The sequence below is a fragment of the Neomonachus schauinslandi genome, chromosome 15, assembly GCF_002201575.2.
Source record: "Neomonachus schauinslandi chromosome 15, ASM220157v2, whole genome shotgun sequence".
NCBI classification, from domain to species: domain Eukaryota; kingdom Metazoa; phylum Chordata; class Mammalia; order Carnivora; family Phocidae; genus Neomonachus; species Neomonachus schauinslandi.
Window position 1 is genome coordinate 23,464,039 of NC_058417.1, and position 26,015 is coordinate 23,490,053.

General features: G+C 39.7%; 1 protein-coding gene across 3 annotated transcripts in view; it reads right to left on the minus strand.

Moving 5' to 3' along the window:
* TADA2A (transcriptional adaptor 2A) overlaps nucleotides 1-26,015 on the minus strand; it is a 49,613-nt gene that overhangs the window by 19,306 nt on the left and 4,292 nt on the right. For all 3 annotated transcript variants that reach the window (XM_021704268.2, XM_021704267.2, XM_021704266.2), the window contains exons 4-9: nucleotides 21,312-21,418; nucleotides 19,373-19,432; nucleotides 9,324-9,415; nucleotides 7,236-7,393; nucleotides 5,978-6,066; nucleotides 4,485-4,557 (exon numbers count right to left, since the gene is read on the minus strand). In XM_021704268.2, coding sequence (XP_021559943.2) covers nucleotides 4,485-4,557; nucleotides 5,978-6,066; nucleotides 7,236-7,393; nucleotides 9,324-9,415; nucleotides 19,373-19,432; nucleotides 21,312-21,418 — 579 coding nt within the window. The remainder of the gene's footprint in view (nucleotides 1-4,484; nucleotides 4,558-5,977; nucleotides 6,067-7,235; nucleotides 7,394-9,323; nucleotides 9,416-19,372; nucleotides 19,433-21,311; nucleotides 21,419-26,015) is intronic.

Below are 26,015 nucleotides of genomic sequence, written 5' to 3' on the forward strand. Positions count from 1 at the left end.
GAAAGGCACACACAGAAACAAATGGGAGAACTGGAATTCTCCCAGAGGAAAATGCGTATTTGGAAGCCGATTCTTTTCTTTGCACTCAGATAGCAGCAACTGATTATAAAATCTTAACTGCATGAATAACCCAGGGAGGACCACAGCACAGCAGGCAGAACAGAAATGAGAAGGCAGACACTGAAAGAATGGGAATCACAGGTTCACATTCTACTTAAAGTGACTGGAAGTTCCAGGAAAGCAGGCAAACAAAGAACCAGAGATTATAAACAAACCAACCAAAACCACCCATAACCTATTCACTCTTGAAATCTCAGCTTTGGGGGAAGAACTGTCTCCCTGTGATTACACTGGGGACTGATAATAAAGTTTCTAAACGGCTGGCCTTAAAATATTTCAAGAAGTGGGCATAAGTCAGAGGCAGTTCCTTCCCACTGCAGTGTATTTCTAACATTGTTCAAAATAGCTGGCAACATGTCTCTGTTTTCCTGACAGAAGGCACTTACTGCTTGCTTGGCAAGAAAGCCAACTCAGAGACCTTAACTGCAGGGAAGCCAATCAAAATCCCTATTGCAACCACACAAGCACAAACCTGTGACTCAGGTATTCCCCAGAAGCGAAGCTTTTTAAAAGTCATTTCCCCCAAAAGCTTTTGGCCAAGATGTACACAATTAATTCTGGGAAGGAAAGAAGATGATGGGACCTAATGGTTAAAGTAAGCAAGTAGGAAGCCATAGTTACTTAAGTCCTTTGCGCACTTTCTTGAATGTAAAGTGGGAAAATATCTACCCCTACTTCTCAGCAATGTGGTTAAGCTATAGAAGATAACAAATGTGACATTTCACAAACACACACAAAAAAACCCAGCAATAAAAATGCAAGGTTGTAAAGATGACAAATATTGTACAGTATTAACAACATAGATTCTGGAGATGGCTCTGTCACTAGCAGGTTATATGACCTTAGGCAAGTTACTTGATATTTCCATTCTTCAGTTTCCTCATCTATAAAACAGAGATGTGGATGATGATGACAATAATGCCAAGCTCATAGAGTTTTGTGAGGATTAAATGAGGTCACGTGTGAAGGGCATAGAATGGTACCTAGCAAACAGTAAAGGCTGTATGTATAAGCTATTATTACTAACAGCATTTATGTCTAAAATGTCCTAAGCATAAAACTTTACATGCTTTACATGCCTTTAAAGGGAAGGGTACTGCCAATAGGTAGCTAAGTATAACACAGTGACAAGGCTGGACCTCTAATCTACTAACCATTCAATTATCTAAAGGCTGACAATATGAGCCAAAGAAGAGAAAAAAGGAAAAAAAAAAAAAAAAAAAAAAGGTGGGGGAGTATCCATGCCTGGCCAAGAAATTGTGCTGAAATTAGTTTTCCAAATAGAGGAAGAGTAATCTGTCCTAATGGGCAACCCTATGAAGTGTTGAAAACACCAACCCAACACATAGGAAGGAACGCACAACACCTGTTGCTATAACACCTAGGTTATAGGACAGCAATGATTAGAAGATGCTGCACTCAGGGTTTTAGAACCTGTGAAACTCTGGGAAAGGGGATTCCACAAATCGAGGAGCGGTTTTCCCAAATGGAAGCACACTGGGGAGAGATGGCCCACAGGAAAAAGGAACACCACTATGCATCTACACTGAGATCCCAAACATACCAGGACACAGGAGAATGCCAAGTTATGAGTCTTCTGCGTCACTCTTTCTGAGCCAATAATTTCTGCTTATTTCAATAAATACATGGTGGTGTCATTTAGGGATCCCAGAACTTCCTTATTTTCTTCCTCAGACACTGCTGCACTTGCAGTATCCTTTCCAGGCCCATTCTGAAAGCCTCTGGTATGGCTGGAATGCAATCAATTATCCCTCCACTGTATCCCAGGCCTCTATAATGGACCATTCAAACCCATCATATTAGACAAATTCCATGAATCATAGCAAAAATTTTGGGTGAGGAAAAGAGCTTGGTGGCTTCAGCCCTGGGATGGAATATAAAACCCAGCCAGTTTGTTTCCTTGCCGTAGTTATATAAGTGAGGGAACATAAAAGGAATGTTATTAACGCTCAGTAATATTAAGAGTATAATGTTGTAATGGAATGGTAATAACACCAATCTCAATTACATACTATCTTCATTGGAGACATTCACACTCTGACTAATCAGTGTTACTCCTCCTTTACTGGCAGTGGACATACACAGAAAAAAAAACCAGCAAGCAAGATTGCAAAGACTTGCCCAAGATCACACAATGACTGAGAAGTAGGCCTAAAGTAGAATCAGTGTCCTAATTTGCACAAAATATGTGCCTCTCTCTCTGTTCTAGGTGTGCTCAGAAAGCTCCTTCTCATTCCTTCCTGTCTCTGGCAAGAAAACCTCTTGCCACTGGGAGTGGGCTCCCAGTCCCTCCCCTTCACTGGGTATTCTGCGAGAAAGTGCTCAGCTCAGGGGCTCGGGGGCCATACATACCACACTGGACAGTGGGTCATGCAGCCAGAGGAGCTAAATAAGAACTCTAGACCATAAACAAAGCCTCCTTTTGTGGCACCAGCAAGTCATCCCTTTGATCTCAAGCACTGGCTAAACCTCTTTCAAATGTCAACATCTTTTAAAAGGCACCCATCTGAACATCTTATAGTTTGCCACTAAGACAGGGACGGAAAAGTGAGGCAGGGCTGATTATTTGCATTCTGTTAAAGCTGCTTATTGTAACAGTCAGTAACTGATGCTTCGATTCTAGCTCAAATTAACTAGAATCAAGGGACTTACAAGGCTGTAGAAATTGCAGGAAGAACACAAACTAAAGTATGTTCTAGGTTTGAAATGCTAACTGAAACAAAAACTGCTAATCAATAGCTTCTTTCTGATTTTTTTCCTGTTGCCCCTACTTAGTTACAGAAAGGACCACAGTGTACCAGAAGAAATTGCAAATCTTGCTTCTACAAAGAATGAAGAGTGAAATTAAATACCCACCATTACCACAGTTTTCTTGATAATGTTGAGGCTAAAGAATGAAGACCTTGGGAAGAAGTGATCTGGCAAGTCTCTGACATAGTTGAGCCATTACTGACGTGGAAAATCCTGACTTTCAAAAGTTGGTTATTTTTGAACAGTATCTAAAAGGGTGATATTTATGGAGCTACTTTTTTTTTTTGCATTCTGAATAAGAAAGATGCAAGTCAGGAAACAATAGCATTTTAATTAAAGCTGGTGTGACTGGACAAATACTGAGCAGCAATCTGCACACTGCAGTTGGGGAACACCCCCAGAGGGGGGAAAGAGCAGCACGCGAGTTACTGGGCTGGAAAGGAAGAGACTGAAGTGGAAGACTGAACAAATAGAGTCTATCTAGTGAATGCTCGAGTAGTTTGCTTTCAAGCTTTCCTCTTTTAGTGCCATCTGCGTCACCTCCACTTTCCTTAAAGTCGTGTGGGAGAAAAAAGGCGGAATGAAATTTTGCGAAGAAAACAGCTCAAGAAATATGTCGACAGTAAATCCTGAAGGTAAAATTTTTAAGAGGACTCTTTCTCTGTCCCAGATCTGGTGTAACGAATGCCTAAATAGCTCTTGTATGGAGAGCAGAATCAAGTGCCCTTTTCAGTGACAGAGTATCAGTTAATGCAATATGCAAACTTGATTTGCAATTCCACAAGGATTCTCCTTGCCTTTCCTGCCTGGGATATAGATTTAAGAGAAACAATGAAGACGCTGTTTGGGAAATGCGGGAGAATCCAAGGAGTCATTGCTCACCTATTGTATCACATTCAATTCTAGACTAAAATGAAAGAAGATTGGGGATTATTTTAAATAGGTAGTTCAATGTAAATGGAAAGAGGGGGGAAAAAGAGATTCAATGGAAGTCTTAACCCCCCACTTTTAAGAGCCCTGCTGACATTAACTACTTATGTTATAACACAAGAATGGACATAAATTCTTAGAGGGCTCATCTTAGGTGAGAATTCAGAAGTGCTGAAAATTCAACAGTACTGAGAAACAAGAAATTCCCAAGCTTGGTCTAAAAACCCTTGAAGAACTTCCATTCTTTTTCCCTGCTAAGAGAAATTTGGGGTAACAAATTATGGTGAACATCTAGCATCATCAGTTGCTACTGAAGTTCCCAAGGTGTTCACATTGACTCCCTTCCTTCTAAGGAGGCAGTGAGAGCCATTCAACCAACTACCTCATTGTAGGCTTATCTCAGTCAAAAGAAAGATCACACAGTCCAATACCAGGATACCAACCACCATTACATGATCCATTCTCACCCTCATCACAAATGATCTTTTTCATGTGGTCAAAACACAACAACAGGTAAATGCAGCAACTTACCCCACCAAGTTTTGAGTCCCATAAAGGCAGGGAACTTGTTTTATTCATCCTTTTATTCATTCCTAGCACCCAACACAGTGTCACCACACACTTTACAACTGATAAAAACATGTGCTGAAATAAAATGTTACCATGTAAAATGTCCGAGTCATCTTCAACAAAATCGATGTCTCTCAAGTCCCATTCTGCGTAATTGTCAAACTCCTGTTTGGGGAAAAAAATTCCCACCCCAAACCCATCAGCTTTGAGTAATGCCTTCACAGTAGCCATGCTTTAGAAGCAAACAGAAAAGAAACAAACACTTGTTAAAAAGTACTGAATGGAGTAGTACATGGTCAGGAAACTACTATAAGAAAGAAGAAGTCACAGGAAAAAGCTTGAGAGGCTTTCAGGCAGTAGAGACAGCAAAAATATGAGAAAGTTACGAGTCCAGGAATAAAGCCAAACCTAGTGTTCTAAAAATTAAAAGTAATCTGTTCATAAAATCTAAACTGAGAAATCTAACTCTGAATAGACCATCAAGTATTTAGATAAGAACATTGTCTACATTAATTCATTTACCTTTTTTTTTTTTAAAGATTTTATTTATTTATTTGACAGAGAGAGACACAGCGAGAGAGAGAGCACAAGCAGGGGGAGTGGGAGAGGGAGAAGCAGGCTTCCCGCCGAGCAGGGAGCCCGATGTGGGGCTCGTTCCCAGGACCCTGGGATCATGACCCGAGCCGAAGGCAGACGCCCAACGACTGAGCCACCCAGGCTCCCCTAATTCATTTACCTTTTTACTACCTTTTGAGGCTCTATTTATTTGATATTGCTTATATAGTTGAATGGGTAGATTTGTTCATATTCGACTCAATGAGTACAATTTGTAGGAGCCGTGTCTACAGGGTAGCTCCAAAGTATCAGCTGCCATGAACAAAATGATGACCTGTATGTGGCTGGCAAAATTGTTGTATTTTGCTAAACTTTCAAATTATCTCCAGGAGCGTTGTCATTGTGGATCAGGTGATAAATCAAGAGACTTGTAATTACTTTCACATGGTTTTTAACTCCATGGATGAACAAGGAATATACAGTTTTTATACACATTCATCATGCTTTATGTATTTGTGAATACACAACAGGGATCAGCAAACTACAGTCTATGGACAAATTTCAGCCCACTGCTTATTTTGTAAATAAAGTTTTATTGGAGCACAGGCATGTTTGTTTGTTTACACATTATTTATGTTGCTTTTGCACAGTAATGGCAGTTTAGTTGTGACAGAGACTTTATGGTCTACAAAAAATATCTACTGTCTGGTCCTTAAAGGAAAGTTTGCCAACCCCTGATATTGTACAACTTTGAAATGCCCGAAGGGTGGAATGAGAACCAGACCACAGAAACCCCATATCTATTAAGTGAGAGCCAACATCTTTGCAACTTAAGAAATAGGTTCTTGGTGTGTAAAACTACATTTCATATGTGAAAATGTCCTGAATGAGAAAAGACACTCAAACGAAAGAAAATGTGGCTGCCTAAGGCCCTATAAATTACAGAGCCTCGAAAATCTGTTTTTAGTGGTATGGAACCTATAAGTAAGAGATATAAGCCTCATGTGAAACAAAAACAAGTTTCTCCTACCTCGATGAAATCTGCTCGAGCTGGCATGTATCCTGCCATGTCCCGAGAAAGCAAGGAGTCAAAGGTAGGTCGGGGAGGGTCATCTGTAGCTGGAAGAATTTAGGTTCTTATTTAAGTTAATAAAATATTGGCATGAAAAAGTAACAGAGAAATAGTCCTCATTTACACTCTGAAATATTTTTGTTTGGAAAAAAAAGTGTCTGAGAGAATAAATAAAATTCAAAACATTTTTATAAAGGGAAAAGTGAGAAAGATAAAATATTACGGAAACAGACTGAATTCTTAAAAAGGAAACTAAGACTTAGGAAATTCTCTAAATAAAATGGGGAGATTCCTTCGATTTGTGCTTTCTTAATGTAATAGAAAACCAAGGATCTTCTCTTTAATATTACAGAACATAAGTATTTACCCTGTCTGCTTCAGTTTCCTTACCCCTTAGGACCAATATCAATTTACAAATCTCACCCAACTGAGCAAAAAAATCCCACAGGATTTGGAAGTTAGCTGGAATTGAGTCCTAGCTCTAATATCCTCTAGTCCCATGAAGCACAAATTATTTAACCTTTCTGAATCTGTTTCCTCACGTATAAAGCAAAAGCACTTGCTCTCCCTATCTCACTGGGTTGCTATGAGGAACAAATGATCTAATGGATTTGAAAATAAAATGCTACCACCCAAAGTGTTTTCCAAATAGGTATCATCAGGCTTTGAGTTAGTCGGCTATGAAACTGTTTCTACAGAGTCTGAGAAAAGGGGCGGGGAGGGGTGGTGGTGAAGAAGACATTCATATCTCATTATTTGTGCTTCTGGGAGTCATTCAGCAAAGATGTCCATTTATAACTCATCATGGTTTTGTTTTGTTAGAAGACCCATGAGTCCCTTAGCCACATGAGATTAATTAAAATGAATCAAATACTGGACTCTCGTAAGTAACTAATAACATCTAGAATCGTAAACCCTCCAAAGCAGCGAAGGTTGGTTCAATTTGGACATCTCATCCGCAGAAGCATTAAAGCTGGCGGATATGTTCACAAGCCTCAGAGTGGGTGGGACTACACACAGTTTCTGGGCACCGGGATTTCTGGTGCAGGACTTCAACCCCTCTTTTCCCCATTACAGCCCTGACTCTCAGCAACTGCCAGGCCAACTCCTCCCATCTTCCATAAGCTCTTCAGCTGCCCAAACCACTGTTCATCTGCTACAGCAACAGGGCCGGAGGGTGAGCTCAGCACCTCTCGGTGACACGGGAGGCACTTACACTGAAATGGTATGGCTGTGTCAGCAGTTTTCGCCTCCTCCGCGTGCTTCAGGTTCAGCAGGGTAGATGCAAACAGAGGGTTATTGATGAAATGCTTCATATAGTGCTTCTCACACTCTTCCTTGGTCTTGGTGCACATCTGATTGGCTACATCCTGCCTAGAGGATCGTGAGAAGAGAAAGCTCTGACCATTTATACAGAGTGGTCAAAGCATGGTTTGTTCTTTCCATAGTTTAAGTCCCAGCTCAATAAATGTCTGGAATTTGACACCTCCAAACCAATATCATGGAGATATCAGCTGAACAATGAGAGAAACATAAGTCTAACACTGGTGTAATCTGATGTGCCAAATCAGATTCTATTCCAAGATATAGAAATAAGATCTGAAAAGCGCTTTCCTTTCCACCAAAAGCAAGGAAGATCACTAGAAAATCTGTAAATTTCCGTGTGAGCTAGGCCTCAGGAAAAGAATTGCTATGATAAACCACTTCAGAACACTCAAAATGTACATAAGTACAGTTTCATATTTGCATCATGTTTTATAGTTTACAGAACACTTCACATCAACAAACATTTCTTTACTAGAGTGCCCATGATAGGCTAGGCTAAGCACTAAGCTAGAAACATTCACAACATAACTGAAGTTAGCCCTAGTATTATCCATGTAGTGTTGAGTACTTACTAGCTCAGTTTCACAGATGAAAAAGAGGCCCAAAGAGATTAAGAAACTTGCTTGAGAAAATAAAACATGTAAGTGCACAAAGCCAGAATCTGTACTTCAGACCTGACTCCTAAGCCCAGATGGTGGAGGAGTAGAGATGGAAGCTCTCCAAGTTCCCTCTCGACCTCTCTCCTCTACAGTACTTAACCTGCCCATCTGCTAAGGTATCATTATGCTCTGCTTTGTGTACTCCAATCATCCCTACATACATTTTGATTTCCCTACTGGATTGTAAGCTTCTTGAGGGCAGGATACATGTCATAATTTTTATCCCTACCACCCTCACCACCAAGTTTAGTGTCTTACTCACAGTTGACAGAGAAACAATAGTCTTTTTTTTGTGCAGTCTTTACCAAGAGGGAAGGGGAACAGGGAGGATTAGTGCATTTTGGAACACCAGAAAGGCAAGCAAAAAAATGAAAAACTAGGCCCAAGATGATTAGCAAGCTCCTCACAAGTGATCACTTTTTTCTGTTTTCTTTGGTGTTCCCCATAGTACACAATATTTTATGATGCTTACTAAATGCTGAATAAATACAAGCAAAATGTGAACTGAACTCAAGTTTCCTTCTGCAGGGCCCCGGACGCAATGGAGGTAGCACAGTATTTTCTATGGCTACTGGGATAGATTACTTACACTAGTAAGTCAGGACAGGGAGGATCTAGTTAGGAGTCCTTCACTAATAAGCTATGTGATCATGAGAAATGATCTTAACTCCCTAAGCTTCAGATTCTTCATGAACGAAATATAATTTAATAATGTCCCTACCATCTATTTTGCAAAAGGAAATCATCAGTGTGAAAGTATTCCCAAAAGGTAAATGTGAAAGTGGTAACATCATTATTAGGTGGCATTGCCTCCTAGGGCAACAGCAATGAATGCTGTTCAGTTCTGCCAAGCTTTGACTTATCTGCAAGCTAAAAACAGGGAATGCGAGTAACAGGTCTCCCAAACTCGAGCCTTAAGTAAGCTATGGCCATCTACCTAAAGTCTGACTCACTTAAATGATAAGGGTATCTACAGTCAAGAAAAATTCCTAAAATCAGAAGGGAGCAATAACTAATAAGTCTAAACTTCCCCAGTATTCAGTAAGAAATAACCAACCTTCCCCATCTTGATATATCCAAAGTGGCCTCTTAGAGCTGCCCAGTCATGGACAACTAAACATACCATATCTCTGTGAGGCATTTCAGCCACTGAAAATAATATGCAGAATGGAAGAGGACATATCTCTAAGTCATGGGTCAAGAGAAAAGTAACACATAGCCCCAAACTCCTCTTTCTGAGGCTCCTCCCTTTACCCTTCAACAGCACCTTCCTCTCTGAGCCCACTAGGGCAGGACAACCCTTAACACCAAGCTCTTACCAATTTCCAAAGCCACAGTCCATCACAGCTTCTAAAAGGGCCATTTCTTCCTGAGCAGTCCAGCTGGGGTCAAGAACAGGAAAATCTGAGGTCTAAGGGGGAAAAAATTTTGCCTAAGAACAGATGTAGAAATGGAACCCAGCAACCTGAATGTAATGCTAATTCATACTTAAATGACTGTCATTTTCATGGTTTTGAGAGGTACCTAAAGTATATTCTTATTAGTTGTCCATCTCTCCCACCTCTATTTCCACCATTAACTACAAGAGTCTCCAACAAACATTATCACTCAGAAGTGCCATGTAACTCATGTAGACATATATATTTTGGAAGATTTTATTTAATTAGTTAGAGAGAGAAAGAGTGAGCAAGCAGAGGGAATGGCAGAGGGAGAGGGAGAGAGAAAATCTCAAGCAGACTCCACGCCAAGTGTGGAGCCCAACACGGGGCTTGATCCCATGATCCTGAGATCATGAACCGAGCTGAAATGAAGAGTTGGACTCTTAATTCACTGAGCCACCCAGGCACTCCAAAGTATTTTTTAAACTTAGCACAAAGGTAGAGATAAATATTATAGTATGTTCCCACTTAGCTAAGAAAGAAGGCAATACAAATATGTGTATATTTATGTTTTTTTAAACAGAAGAATAAACGATGTATTTTATTTTTATTTTATTTTTTTTTTAATTTTATTTATTTATTTGAGAGAGAGAATGAGATAGAGAGAGCATGAGAGGGGGGAGGGTCAGAGGGAGAAGCAGACTCCCCGCCGAGCAGGGAGCCTGATGCGGGACTCGATCCCGGGACTCCAGGATCATGACCTGAGCCGAAGGCAGTCGCTTAACCGACTGAGCCACCCAGGCGCCCTAAACGATGTATTTTAAAAAATGGTTACTTATGGGAAAGGGAGGGACAGAAGCTAAATCTCTCTGAATATTCCTTGTTTGGTACATCTAACTTTGAAATATAAATATTGTACATTAACTACTAAATTTAAAATCCTAAGAGTCAAAAGCAAAATGTAACAAATAAACCTATGAATTAATTTTAAGGCATAATCACAGAAAGAAAATATCCCACATGACTTTAAAACACAGTGATTTGATTATAAATCTCTAGTAGAATACATCTCAGAAGAAAAACGAATTGCTGGGGCACCTGGGTGGCTCAGTCATTAAGCGTCTGACTTTGGCTCAGGTCATGATCCCAGGGTCCTGGGATCGAGCCCCGCATCGGGCTCCCTGCTCAGCAGGAAGCCTGCTTCTCCCTCTCTCACTCCCCCTGTTTGTATTCCCTCTCTCGCTGTCTCTCTCTGTCAAATAAATAAAAATCTTTAAAAAAAACAAAAGAAAAACGAACTGCCAAAAAAAAAAAAAACTTAACACTGTTTTCAGGAGTGCTGGTATAGTTATTCTGAGGTTATTATGTGCAGATGTGTTATGGGGTAAAGCAAGTAAGAAATTGCGGTGGTGTCATTGGGCAGTGGGATTTCTGGCTTGGGGTTTAGAAAGATATAGATATAAGATCTATGCTTATATAAAAACCTTATAGTCTTATATTTGAATTGAAAGTTTTAGTATGAACTTACAATGTACTTTGTCTCAAAAGAATAATTTCCTAACACTGTTCAGTGAAAAAGTCTAGAAATGACAACTAACCCAGTAGCAATGAACACTTCTAATGCCCAGTATGCAGTCACTAAATAACTATTTCCCACTAAGGAAACAGGGCTCTTTGAAGAAAGACCTGAATCTAGGTTCGAGTAAGAAAATGTACCAGATGAGACTAGAACATTTTGTCATAATGGAAAGCAAAGAGATTCTCAAAGCCAGTGAGGGTCATGTCAAAAGGATTCAGAGGCCAACTTGTAGAGGCTCCCACTAACCAAAGATGGAGCATTTTGAGCATTAACAAGGATAATAACTGCAAAGGACTGAAATACATAAAATCTTCTAAATATTTAGAGGATGCCAGCGAACCAACTCATATTTTCAAGATTAGTAAATAAAGGGAAATAATCAGGTATTTTATCCTGCCTTTCCTGTATAAACTTGACCTCAGGGTGACCACAGAGATGAGACATTTCTTTTTATAGAATTATATTTATTTTTTTAAAAGATTTTATTTATTTATTTGACAGAGATATAGTGAAAAAGGAAACACAAGCAGGAGAAGTGGGAGGGGGAGAAGCAGGCTTCCTGCAGAGCAGGGAGCCCGATGCAGGGCCCGATCCCAGGACCCTGTGATCATGACCCGAGTTGAAGGCAGAAACTTAACGACTGAGCCACCCAGGTGCTCTAGAATTATTTTAACTCATAAATCAAAATGAGTTCTGGGGGGCACTTGGGTGGCTCAGTCGCTTAAGCGTCTGACTCTGGATTTGACTCATGATCTCAGAGTTGTGGGATCGAGCCCCATGTCGGGCTCTGCGCTGAGCATGGAGCCTGCTTAAGATTCTCTCTCTCCCTCTCCATCTCCCTCTGCCCCTCTCCCCTCCCTGCTCCCTTATCATGCATGTACTTTCTCTTAAAAAAAAAGAGTGCTAGTGCTAAGGTTAAAAGATAACTATTTTGCAATCCCTGATGAACAGATCTACACAATGATCATAAATGAATCTGGTACAGCTGCTATATGTCACTACCAATTTATAGAAAACACAGAAGACCGAAGAACATGTTAACAGCAAAATTCACACTCTACTAATATATGTAAGACAGAGAACTCATGTTTTTTAAAAATCAAATAAACTATAAGAAACAAGAGAAAGAGTGAGGGAAGGGGGACAGGGAGAGTGGAACACCCACAGAACAGAATACATGTAAGAAGCAACCAACTGGAACATATGGACCTTATTTGTATCCCAATTAAAACAAACTGTAAAAGTAAAAAAAAAATTATGATACCACTACACTCATGAAACCCACTAGCACAGCTAAAATGAAGAAACCAACAATATCAAAAGTTTGCAAGCACGTGGAACAACTGGAACTCTCATTCATTGCTGGCATAGGTGTAAAATACTACAGCCACTTAGGACACTTGACAGTTTCTTAAAAGTTAAATATGAATAATCACTTATTCTATGGCCTCGCAATTCCACTCCTAAGTATTTATCCAAGGACAAAAAACGTGTGTCCACAGAAAGCCTTATACAGGAAAAGTTCATAACAGCTTGATTCGTAATAGCATAAAACTAGGCAAAGCCCAGGTGTCCAACAACAGGAGAATGAATGTCATATTCATACCACAGAATATTACTCAATAACAAAAAGGAATGAACTACTATACATAACATGAATACATCTCAAAAACATGCTGAAAGAAACCAGAAACAAGAGTACATGCAGTATGAATCCATTTATATGCAGTTCTAGAATATGCAAAACTGATCTATGATGATAAAAATCAGAACAGGAATTATTTTCAGGGGTAGAGAAGGGAGCAGAGATATTTTTAAAAAGCTTTTATGACATGACTGGGGAATAAAGAAGAGTGACTTGAATTAAATTTTAGAGAGATCTAGTAAAACATTTATAGATGAAATAAGACGTCTGGGGGATTTGCTTCAAAATAATCTGGAGAAGTGGGGGTTTAGATGAAACAAGATAAGCTAGGAGTTGATAATTTTAAGAGCTAGTAACAAGTATATGGGACTTCATTACACTATACGTGGTAGTTGGGTTACAATGGTAGCCCCCATTAACTTCTAGAATTCACATCCTGGTGCAGTCCTGTCCCGTTTAATATGGGCTGGACCTGTGACTTGCTTAAGGCCTGGCAGCTTCCATTTTTGTGGTTTTGGGAGCCCTGAACCACCACCATGTAAGAAACCTAGCCTCCTTGCTGGAAAGACCATGTGGAGAGGCCGTGCCGGGGGGGCGGCTAAGGCTCCCTGGAGAAGAACCAGACAGTTAAAATGTTCCTGCTGGGGGCACCTGGATGGCTCAGTGAGTTAAGTGGCCAACTCTTGGTTTCGGCTCAGGTCATGATCTCAGGGTTGTGAGATCAAGCCCCGCATTGGGCTCTGCGCTCAGCGCGGAGTCTGCTTCAGATACTCTCTCCCTCTGCCTCCAGCTTGTAGGCTTTCTCTCTCAAATAAATAAAACCATTAAAAAAAAAAATGTTCCAGGTGTCTCCCAACCAATTCAAGCCATTCTGAGGTACCACAGGTGTGAAAAAAGCCGTATGGACTTCTAACCTCCGCACATCATGTGGGCATGAAAGCCACCCTCACCGTGCCCAATCTGAATTCCTGACCTGTAGAACTATGGGAGACAATAAAATAGTTGGTATTTTAAGCCACAATGTTTTGAAGTAGCTATCAGGCAGCAACAGATAACGAAAACACCATTCTATTTTAGGGTAAAAATAAAATTTTGTTTTTTCGAAATTTTCTATTATTTTAAAAAGGTGACAGGAGAGGTCTCCAGATTACACAGGCATTTAGATTGTTATACCGGGGCACCTGGGTGGCTCAGTCATTAAGTGTCTGCCTTCGGCTCAGGTCATGATCCCAGGGTCCTGGGATCGAGCCCCGCATCGGGCCCCTGCTCTGCGGGGAGCCTGCTTCTCCCTCTCCCACTCCCCCTGCTTGTGTTCCCTCTCTCACTGTGTCTCTCTCTGTCAAATAAATAAATAAAATCTTTAAAAAAAATTGTTATACCTTTTGTTGATGACCAAAAAAAAAAAAATGTGATTTATGAAATTACACTGCTAATAAGCAACACATTTTTACCTGAGTACATACTATGAATAGGCCCAGCACATGAGGTACCATGAGATCCAAAAGAGAAGTCTATGTCATATATTGTCTCTGTCTATATTCATAATAATCTGGCAAATAGCACAAATACACATAAATATGAAAACTCATAGTTGAAGAGCTTATGTTATTTCTAAAACTACTTTAGGAAATTAATTAGTCCTCACCAACTTTACTGTGAGATAAACAAGAAAGACTTTCTACACCAAAAAATAAATGGGCATAAGGGAGTTTTTCTTTTTTTTTTTTTTTTTTTAAAGATTTTATTTATTTATTTGAGAGAGAGAGAATGAGAGACAGAGAGCACGAGAGGGAGGAGGGTCAGAGGGAGAAGCAGACTCCCTGCCGAGCAGGGAGCCCGATGCGGGACTCGATCCCGGGACTCCAGGATCATGACCTGAGCCGAAGGCAGTCGCTTAACCAACTGAGCCACCCAGGCGCCCCAAGGGAGTTTTTCTTAAAGTTGAAGCAGTGTTATTCAATTCCTGGACCCAATCTCAGCCTTACTAACCAGAATCTTTTTTTTTTTTTTTTTAAGATTTTATTTATTTGTTTGACAGAAAGAGACAGTGAGAGAGGGAACACAAGCAGGAGGAGTGGGAGAGGGAGAAGCAGGCCTCCTGCAGAGCAGGGAGCCTGATGTGGGGCTCGATCCCAGGACCCTGGGATCATGACCTAAGCCGAAGGCAGACGCTTAACGACTGAGCCACCCAGGCGTCCCTAACCAGAATCTTTAAGAGTAGGGCCTAGGAATCTACAATTTTAAGAAGCTCCCAGGTAATTCTTAGGCACTAAAGTTTTAAAATCACTGGGTGTGGCAGAAAGAGGTGCCTTGACTTGTTCAAGGTTCTAAGAATTATAAGACAAAAATAGGCATAGAGCTCAGAAATCCTGATTAATGCACCACCCACCACAGCATGAGTAACTTCCAAAAATATAGCGCTGTGAGATGACAAAAGTACGAAAACCCATTTAAAGTTTTCTGTGGCTTCATATGCAAAAAAAAAAAAAAAAAATCAAGTTTCTAGTGGCTTCATGTCTAGAAAGCCAAAATTTGGTCATCATTCCTACAGAAGGAAAGATTCTTCTTTTCCTTATCTGGGAATAGATAAGATTGGCAGGAAAAAAGAGAGTATTAGTAACCCCCAAAAACTCCCCAAAGTAAAGGACAAAATTCCGAAATGTGTTTGTATGGGTGTTGAATATGTGAGAAAAGGATGATGTAATCAGAAGACTTAATTGGCCTTGGAGTGAAACTTAGTGCCTTCAGCATTATGCGGAAGGCATGGTGCCCAGAACAGATAGAACACAGCTCAGTTTTCCTACAATGGATAACCATCAATCTACCCAGCCTATATTGAATTATCCCATAAGGAACTGTGCAAACAATTCAAAGGAAAAAATTTGTGTTCTGGTTCCAGGCATGTTTGTGTGAATTTGGGAAGAATAAACCAGTTTTCTGAAGATCTGCTATGTTGGTGAAATGAACTCAAAGTCATGGATACTTTGACCACATTTCCCCAACCCTTCATTCATTTTGCAGTTGACAAGAGAAAAAAAAGTTATTCATATGAAAAGACGTTTCACATCATATCTTATCAGAGAAATGTCAATTAAAACAAGAGATGCCACTATACGCCTATCAGAATGGCCAAGATGCAGAACACTGATGTCAGTGCTGGTGGGAATGCAAAATGGTATAGCCACTTTGGAAGACAAGTTTGGCAGTTTCTTACAGAACTAAACAACCTTATCACGTGATCAGCAATTGCACTCCTTAGTATTTACCCAAAGGAGCTGAAAACTTATGTCCACAGAAACACCTGCACATGGATGTTTATTAACAGCTTTATTCATAATTGCCAAAACTTGGAAGCAAGCAAGATGTCTTTCAGTAGGTGGATGGATAAACTGTGGTATGTCCAAACAATGGAATATTATTTACTGCTAAAAGAAATGACCAATCAAAAGCCATGAAAAGACATGGAGAAAACTTAAATAAATATTACCAAGTGAAAGAAGCAAATCTGAAAAGATTACATACTGCATGACTCCAATTATATGACATTCTGGGAAAAGCAAAACTATGGAGACTGTAAAAAGATCAGTGGTTGCCAGAGGTTGGGGGTCGGGGGCAGGGGGGGAGATGGATGAACAGGCAAGGCACAGAGGATTTTTAGGGCCATGAAACTACTCTGTAAGATACTATAATGGTGGATACATGACATTATATATTTGTATAAACCTACAGAATGTGTAACACCAAGAATCAACTCTGATGTAAATGTGAACTCTGGATGATAATGAGGTGTCAATGTAGGTTCATCAGTTATAGTATAAATGTACCACTTCCGTGGGGGATGTTGTTAATGGGAGAGACTATGCATGTGTTCGGGCAGAAGATATATGGGAAATCTCTGTACTTTCTATTCAATTTCGCTGCAAACCTATAATTGCTCTATAAAATAAAGTCTAGGGGCACCTGGGTGGCTCAGTCGTTAAGCGTCTGCCTTCAGCTCAGGTCATGATCCCAGGGTCCTGGGATCAAGCCCCACATCGGGCTCCCTGCTCGGTGGGAAGCCTGCTTCTCCCTCTGCCACTCCCCCTGCTTGTGTTCCCTCTCTCGCTGTGTCTCTGTCAAATAAATAAATAAAATCTTAAAAAAAAATAAGGTCTAATATAAAAATATCTTATTCCAAATCTTATAACTAGTGGAGAAACTTTAAGACTGAAGGTGTTTAGACAGAAGCTGGGGAAGGCTAGTCAGTTGGCTGCCAAGAACTCTTAGTAAGGAGCATTTTCTTTAATTATGGACCAGGATCTGACTCTCAGCATTATAGGCCCAGAAACTCATCTTAAACAGGACCCCACAAATAATCAGACTCAGAAATGCTAATTCACCCTTTCTAAACTTTTTTTTTTTTAAGATTTTTTTTATTTATTTTTCAACAGAGAGAGAGATAGCGAGAGAGGTAACACAAGAAGGGGGAGCGGGAGAGGGAGAAGCAGGCTTCCCAGCGAGCAGGGAGCCCGATGCAGAGCTCAATCCCAGGACCCTGGGATCATGACCTGAGCTGAAGGCAGACGCTCAACGACTGAGCCACCCAGGCGCCCCCTTTCTAAACTTTTTAAAGAGACTGAGGTAGATACATTATGGCACTGTGGTAGGCAGAATTCCAAAGATGCACCCCCTCTCCCCCTAAGATTCCTGTCCCCTGATTATTCAATCAAATAGTAACTAGATATTGCTGTGAGGGGACTCTGCTGATGGGATTAAGGCACTAATCAGCTGACCTTAAAATAGGGAGAGCAGCGTAGATAATTTGGGTGGGTCTAACGTAATCACACAAGCCTTTAAAAGTAGAAGAGGGAGGTAAGAGAGGGGCATTTGACTGGCTTAGTCAGAAGAACATGTGACTCTTGATCTCAGGGTCATGAGTTTGAGCCCCATGTTGGGTGTAGAGATTACTTAAATAAAATTTCCTTTAGTTTATTTTTTTAAAGATTATTTATTTATTTGACACAAAGAGAGAAAGCACAAGTAGGCTGAGGGAGAGGGAGAAGCAGACTCCCCGCTGAGAAGAGAGCCCTGATATGGGGCTGGATCCCAGGACCCTAGGATCATGATCTGCGAAGGCAGACACTTAGACGACTGAGCCACCCAGGAGCTCCAATAAAATCTCCTTCAATAAAATCTTCTTCAATAAAGAAGAAGAAGGGGTGCACCTGGGTGGCTCAATAGGTTAAGTGTCTGCCTTAGGCTCAGGTCGTGGTCTCATGGTCCTGGGACTGAGCCCCAAATCGGATTCCCTGCTCAGCAGGGAGTCTGCTTCTCCCTCTCACTCTGCCTGCCGCTCCCCGCTGCTTGTGCTCTATCAAATAAATGAATAAAGTCTTAAAGGAAAAAAAGAAAAGAAAAAAAGAAGGGAGGCAGGAGATTCAGCACAGAGGAAGCAGGAGAAGTCAAAAAGACTCCAGGCATTTTTTATCAATCACCTTCAAGAACTCCTGGACACTGCTAGCTTTGAACATGGGGAAAGGGAGGTCTCAAGAGGCTGAGAGCAAGCCCTGGCCAACAGCCAATAAGGGAAGAGTGGCACCAGTCCTACAACCTCAAGGTGGAGAATTCTTCAACAACCTGAATGAGAATAGCAGCAGATTGGAAGCAGACTCTCTCCCAGGGCCTCTAGATAAAAGCCCAGGCTAGCAACACCTTCATTTTGACATTATGGGATCTGCAGCCAACCAGGTGAGCCTAATGGTCTTCTGACCTACAAAATTGTGAGACAATAAATTTGTGTTATCTTACGCCACTTAATTTTTGATAATTTGGTATAGAAGCAACAGAAAACTAATACAAGTATAAATGGATTAATTCACAATGTGAAATTATTACTGTTAAGATGCCCAGCCAGTATTCTTTCCTGTAAAAAAAAAAACAAAAACAAAAAACAAAAAAAACTGAATGGGAGGCCAAATGTAAGAAAACTACTTGGTGAATTGTTATTTTCTGATAACTGACAAAACTATCTTGACAAAGATGTATACACCTGCCAAACAGACCAGATATTCATTTTGGCTTATCAAAGTACCTATTCCTCTGGCTAGAGCTTGAAAGGGACACTACCAACGTCTGCCTCTCATTCCTTCTTTAGAGGTGGCAATATAATCAATCAGGTCCCAGCCAAGTTTTATTCTGGCCTATAAGCCAGTGTGTCATATCATTCACTCAATGTTCATTTTATAACTTCACTCTCAGAGGGTTAACTAATTTCCCCAAGGCAGGAGGAGGGAGTGCCAGACGTAAACTTCACCACTGCCCACATGAACCACATAGTAAGATCATTAGCCCCAAAACAGCAACAACACATTTACTATGTTTATCAGTGAACCTAAAACGCAGTGTACCTCTTATCCTTACATCAGTAAATTTCAAAGTACTTTTTTTTTTAATCTTTAGAATTTTTTAAAGTAAACTCTACCCCCAACATGGGGCTTGAACTCATAACCCTGAAGTCAAGAGTCACACACTTTTCTGACTGAGCCAGCCAGGCACCCCTCAAATTCCTTCCAAGTTTGAAACAAAAATCAGAGTATATAAAATGATTTTTAGACTTAAATGCCTTAGTAGATCCATAAAACCCTAAAACACTTACTAGGAAATGATTACCTAATTCAGAAGAGGAGGAAAGAAAAGGGAAGGAGATACTTGGAGATGAAGAAAAACAGACATTCCCAGTACAACACTTGACAAATGAATGGAAATTCCCTGCAACTTCACCATTACCATGATCTCATAAGTATGATCACTCTGATGTTTCTTGTACTCAAATCCTCGAGTGAAACACTGCAAAAGAAAGGAAAAGTAAATTACCAAAAAGCTAGTTTTTGAAATGCTTTCTTATAGGATAAAAGATGGTTTGGGGGTGCTCTACTCTTACTATGAGGTTTTTTTTTTTTTTTTAAAGATTTTATTTATTTATTTGAGACAGAGAGCATGAGAGGGAGGAGGGTCAGAGGGAGAAGCAGACTTCCTGCCGAGCAGGGAGACCAATGCGGGACTCGATCCCGGGACTCCAGGATCATGACCTGAGCCGAAGGCAGTCGCTTAACCAACTGAGCCACCCAGGCGCCCTTACTATGAGTTTTTAAGAATTCATTTAATCGGGGCGCCTGGGTGGCTCAGTTGGTTAAGCCACTGCCTTCGGCTCAGGTCATGATCCTGGAGTCCCAGGATCGAGTCCCGCATCGGGCTCCCTGCTCGGCAGGGAGTCTGCTTCTCCCTCTGACCCTCCCCCCTCTCCTGCTCTCTCTCTCATTCTCTCTCTCAAATAAATAAAATCTTTAAAAAAAAAAAAAAAAAAAGAATTCATTTAATCTTGTCTGCAGCCGCAAGAGGATGGTTACATACCTGATCACAGCTCTTCAGTGGCCCTCACAGAGGAAAAAATAATCTGAAAAGAAGACTTTTTCCTAGGACTTCGCCTCTTTTGATAAGAGCATAAGCCCTGGAATCAGACTGAGTAAATTTGAATCCTGGCTCCAAACTTAAAAGTTTTTAAGTTAAAAATTTTAGGCAATTCTAAGACAGGTATTTTTTTATTTTAAAACTCCAAAATGAGGATTCATCTTATAATAAAAAGTATATTACAACTTCCATCAGCCATTTATCATTTCTAAAATTGGGATGCTTCTTATAATCAATAGCATCTTGGATCCAATAACATATGGTATTTGCTGTGTGACCTTGAGCAAATTACTTAAACTCTCTTTGCCTGAGTTTCCTCTATAAAATGGGGATGCTGGGCGCCTGGGTGGCTCAGTTGGTTGAGCGACTGCCTTCGGCTCAGGTCATGATCCTGGAGTCCCGGGATCGAGTCCCGCATCGGGCTCCCTGCTCGGCGGGGAGTCTGCTTCTCCCTCTGACCCTCCCCCCTCTCATGCTCTATCTCATTCTCTCTCTCAAATAAATAAATAAAATCTTTAAAAAAATAAATAAATAAATAAAATAAAATAAAATAAAATGGGGATGCTAATCATACCTACTTCATAGGGTTATAGTGATGAACTAAAGGTTAATTCACGTAAATTACTCAAAAGAGTGCCCAACAACAAAGGAAGCACTTGTAATTAGTATTATTACTATCATCATCCACAGAATGATTTGTTCCGTTTGTCACCTGCCCAAAGATCACGCTTCAATAACAGCATCATAGGTGCTATCAAAAGGAATAATCCTCCAATTCTGTTTCCTATAGTCCCAATACTTTTTTTTTTTTTTGAAGGTTTTTATTTATTTGACAGAGAGAGAGAGAGAGAGAACACAGGCAGGAGGAGTGGGAAAGGGAGAAACAGGCTCCCCGCCCAGCAGGGAGCCCGATGTGGGACTCGATCCCAGGGCTCTGAGATCATGACCCAACCTGAAGGCAGAGGTCTGAGCCTCTGACTGAGCCACCCAGGCACCCCTGTAGTCCCAATACTTTAAACCTACTGGCAAAAACAGTGTTGAGCATTAGGTTGATACAGAGATGCAGAATATTCAACAGTCTGTGTCATCCATCTGCTCTGTTCCCCAACTTTTCACTGGTAAAATGCGTAATGGAAGACCAAGTAGAAGGAATAGATTTAACAAGGTATGGTTCTTCTGAGTCTTTGATAGTCATCTCTGAATTTACTATATCCATAAAACTAGTCCAGGAGAGGCAAACCTCTCCTTAATGAGTTACCTGTAAGCAGAGGAAAAAAGGAGGTGGCCCACATTCAGCACACTTGATATAAGGCTCCATGAGGTAGGAGGAGCAGCCGCGGCAAGGTGGCTTATCAGAGGGATCATCTAGAACAAAAAGGACAATCTATCAGCTTCAAAACATGTTATGATTACCAAAGTGCAAGGTGAAAATCTGCAAATAACTACACAGGTGGTGAGCTGTGTGGAAGACTCAGCTTGTCTTGGAGACAAGATGAGCTCATTCTAAGTAAGAAAAATCAAAAATCACGTTCCTTTTTCTTTGAAGGCAGCTTTGTTCCTTCCTATAGTAGTATCTACTACTATAAACAGCATTTAAGCAGATATGACCCCTAGAGAAATTTACCAGCATAAGCTTTCCCTCCTAGTTATTTTTCCAGGAGAGAAAATGTCACATACTTACACAACACACATACATATTTTTAGATAAAACAAATCTGACAAAATGTTAATGACTGTTGAATGTAGGGAGTGGCCAACCGTACTGCTCTTTCAACTTTTCTGTAAGTTTGCAAATTTTCATAGTAAGAAGTTGGGGTGAAAAACTCCTTTAAGTATCTGTTTTGTGATATACTACTTTACATCTGAGTTAAGATTTAAACCCAGGAAAGCTCCCTTTCTCCCATGGTAAGCAGAGCACAGCTCACCTTCCTCTAGTTCCAATGACCGTACTGTATTGTCTCTGAATTATTAAGGCAAGAACTACAATCTAAACTGTCTAAAGTGATAAAAAAGCAGATTATGTGTGTCCCTGGTTGCCCTAAACTCTGCCTCTCTAGAGTCAGGGCAACCTGGCAGAGTCGTTTTCGGTGCTGAGCAGTAGGGGTCTAAGAAAACACAGGCTTTGAAGGTAGATGAAAGAATTTAATCTGCTTAGCCTGAGGCAGGATTTCTCACATTCTGTAATAGCATTTTCCTTCCTAAAGCCCAAGAAACACTCTTCAAGGCACCTTTCCCTCCTTCAAGTGATGATTATTGTTCATTTGTTTCTAAATGAAGACCTGGAAGAAAATAACAGGGGAAAGAAACATAATCCTTCTGACAATAACTTCAAAATAAATATATATAACAGCAACTACGCCACTTCTCCCATTTCAAATTTTGACATGGAAGAACAAATATTGTTGTATATTAAGTGTCAGATGACAATTTTTACCAAATGACTTCTTCCTCACATCATTTTAATGATATAAGCTTGTTTTTCTTTCCTCAGGAAAAAAAAATCACTTACTGACCGAAGTAAAGAGCTTTTAAACCCTTACATCAAGAAGTAATTATTTTGTAAAAGTAACCCAGTTTGTAGTTTTAAAAATTTTAGACAACAAAAGCATAAAGTCATCCTCTATTAACATTCTGAGTTCCAGGCTTTCTTCAATGTATGCGTGTGCATATATTTTAACAAAAATGATGCTTTACAGGATGTTTTGTAGGCTTTTTTCTCACTTGACAATATACTGTCAACATCTTTCATGACAGTATGCTTACATCTTCCTTGTTCTTTTTAATGGATGAATAATATTCCATTGTGTCAATCATCTAACCTAATAGTTTTCAACTGCCCCCTAGGAAGGCATTTTGAAAATCTGAGGAAAAGCTTTTTTTTTTTTTTTTCCTGCCACGATAACTAAAGAGCACTACTGGCATTTAGCAGGTGAGGACCAGGGATGCTAGATATTGTACAAGGCTCAAGACATTCCTGCACAACAAAGAGGTGACCTGTGTCCTGTACAACTTTCAAATATCCTACCATTCAAAGCTGGTGACAAACCTGTTCATAATTACATGACCTAGAACCTAATTCCATGTTACCTATAAAACAAAATGTTTTTGACAGTTTTAATATATATTTAATTTTCCAGGAAGGCAACTGCATGTACTTCTACAGGAGATTATATCTTGTTTTGTTCGGAACTTTACCAAGAGTTATTCAAGCTTGTGGGATTTCTGAGTCACTAATACAACACAAATGAATCACTGTGCTTTTGTAGTTGTAAGATTCACAGTGATTCAACATATGGGTGCAAGCATCTGACTACTTAAGTCATTATGTCTCCTACTGAAATCGTGTCTAAACATATTGAGATACATACATTAGTTCATTTTTCTCTTTTGCTTATCCTTTGTATTATAGTTACGGCATTATTATTTCTGTTTCTTTGACATCATGGGTGTAGATGTGTTATGCTATCTATGTATTTCATTTCCAAAGAGCAAATGGGCTCTAAAAATGTTATAAAAAGAAAACATGGGATCTCGTAAGGTTGAAAACAGCTGATCTAAGGAGTTCTCTACTGGTGGACATTTATGTTATTTCCAATTTTTCACTATTATGAAGAATACTGTTATGTTCTTCAGAATATATATTTTTCTAGAACTAAAACTGTTGAGCATACAGAGGGTTTTTGATACACATAGCCAAACTATCCTTCACAAAAATATTTTAGAACTTTTCTATAACCTAAGAGTAAGGAAAGGCTTTTTTACCATCATTCAAAATCCAAAGGCAATGAAAGGTAATAAATTTGACTACCTAAACAACACAAACAAAAAACTTCCTTGGCAAAAAACACCATACGCAAGATAAAAAGGCAAATAAGTTAGAAGAAAATATTTGAAAACCTATTATAGATAAAGGACTAAAATCCCCAATATACAAAGAACTTTTAAAAATTGAGGGGAAAAAAGAACAAAAATCCTATTGCAAAAAAAATGAAGAGATAATTAGAAAAAAGAGAAAGACAAAAAAATGGTCCTTAAACATATGGAAAGACACTCAACTTCACTCATAAGAGAGAGCTAGACTGAGATATAACTTCTCACCCATCAGACTGACAAAAATTCAAAAGCTTGATAATACTTTCTTAGTAAGAATGTGGAAAAATAGGCATTCTCATAAACTGCTGATGGGAATACATTAGAACATTATTTGGAATTACAAAATACTACCTAGTTATCCAAATGCTGGAGATTGGTTGAACAAACTATGGAGTACCCACACAATGGAGTACTATGCAACTATAAAAAAAAAGAATGAGAACAACCTTTACAAACTAAAACAGTACTTCCAGAAGATTCTATTAAGTGAAAAAAACCAAACTTCAAAAAAAGCACACATAGCATGCTATCTTTCCTGTACAAAATGAGGGGAAAAACCCCAAATATTATGTATGTCTGCTTATCTTTGCAAAAAGAAATACAGGACAGCTAAACTAGAGAACAATGAAGTTGGATACCTACAAGGGGTTGGGGAGGGGGAATGGAATGGAGTGGAGTGGAAGAGACATAGGAAGGAGTAACAATTCTCCAAATATATATTTTTGTATAGTTTTGACTTCTGGAAGTGTACTTACATTCCTCAAATTTAAAAAACTGAAGTAGGAAATATAAAAAGGGAAAACTAAAAGCTGTATGAACAGATGAACCTAATAATATTTCAAAAGAACACTGTAACCACACTGAAAAGGAAAAAAAAATCTAAATAACTTACGGACATTTAACAATATACCTTCAGTCTTGGGTGATGCTAACAAATCCTGAACTTGTTGAAGGAGGTCTGTTTTATGTAGTGGTATGTGAAAAGCAACTCTGACATAATTTTGGATGTATTAGAAGACTGAGCGAATGAGTAAATGTGCTGATGTTGGGTGTCAAGGTTCTCACTGAGGAAAGGACACACAAATAAGGAATGGGGGAAAACAAGAAAAAAGCTTATGCAGATGACTTGGAGGTATCAATGGGAACTCGTGATTTCTTAAAAGTGTATGTATGGGTAAGTATGTATGTATGTTGGTGTATATGTATATAGCATACATGCACATATATTTCATAGCTCTGTGGGCCTATGAGCCAAGATACAAAACATGCTAGTAGCAATGACCAGATCTTGGTCTCTAATATCAGTCCTCTTTAAAAGGAACCAGGGCTCCTCGGAGAAGTGGCTGATTCCAGGGCTGGGGCAGGGAAGATACAAGATGCACCTGGAACATGTAGGCAAAAGGTAAGGAGATGCTCAAAAAAGTGATGGGTGTTATTAAGGATGTAGGAGCCAGAATGAAGGAGCTCACAAGGGTCAAACTGGGACAATCTGAGAGCCAAAATAATTAAGTATGATAATGAATTATAAATCCTTGAAAAAAACAGGAATTCGCGTGTCCACTTACAATAAATATGTCAGTGAAATAAGCGAGATAGGTCTCTTGATTATATAATCAAGAAATTATATGTATCATTATATGTAATATATACAGTTGTATAATTACATATATTATATAATTATGTCAGTGCTAACTACCAAATGTGGAGAGTGCTGGATTTGAAAAAAATCATTTTGCATGATAGTGAAGATTGGATCAAGGAAAAATCATAATGGATGTTAAATCTAGGGAGAAATTTTGATGAGGAATGGGATACTTTATGGTGTCAAAGTGTCTCCCTATGGGTTGTTTATTATACCCAAGGGAAAAATACAAATTATACAGTGGAGAACTCAAACAGACACTATGACTGGGTTTTCAAAACCATTATCACCGGGCGCCTGGGTGGCTCAGTCGGTTAAGCGACTGCCTTCGGCTCAGGTCATGATCCTGGAGTCCCGGGATCGAGTCCCGCATCGGGCTCCCTGCTCGGCAGGGAGTCTGCTTCTCCCTCTGACCCTCCTCCCTCTCATGCTCTCTGTCTCTCATTG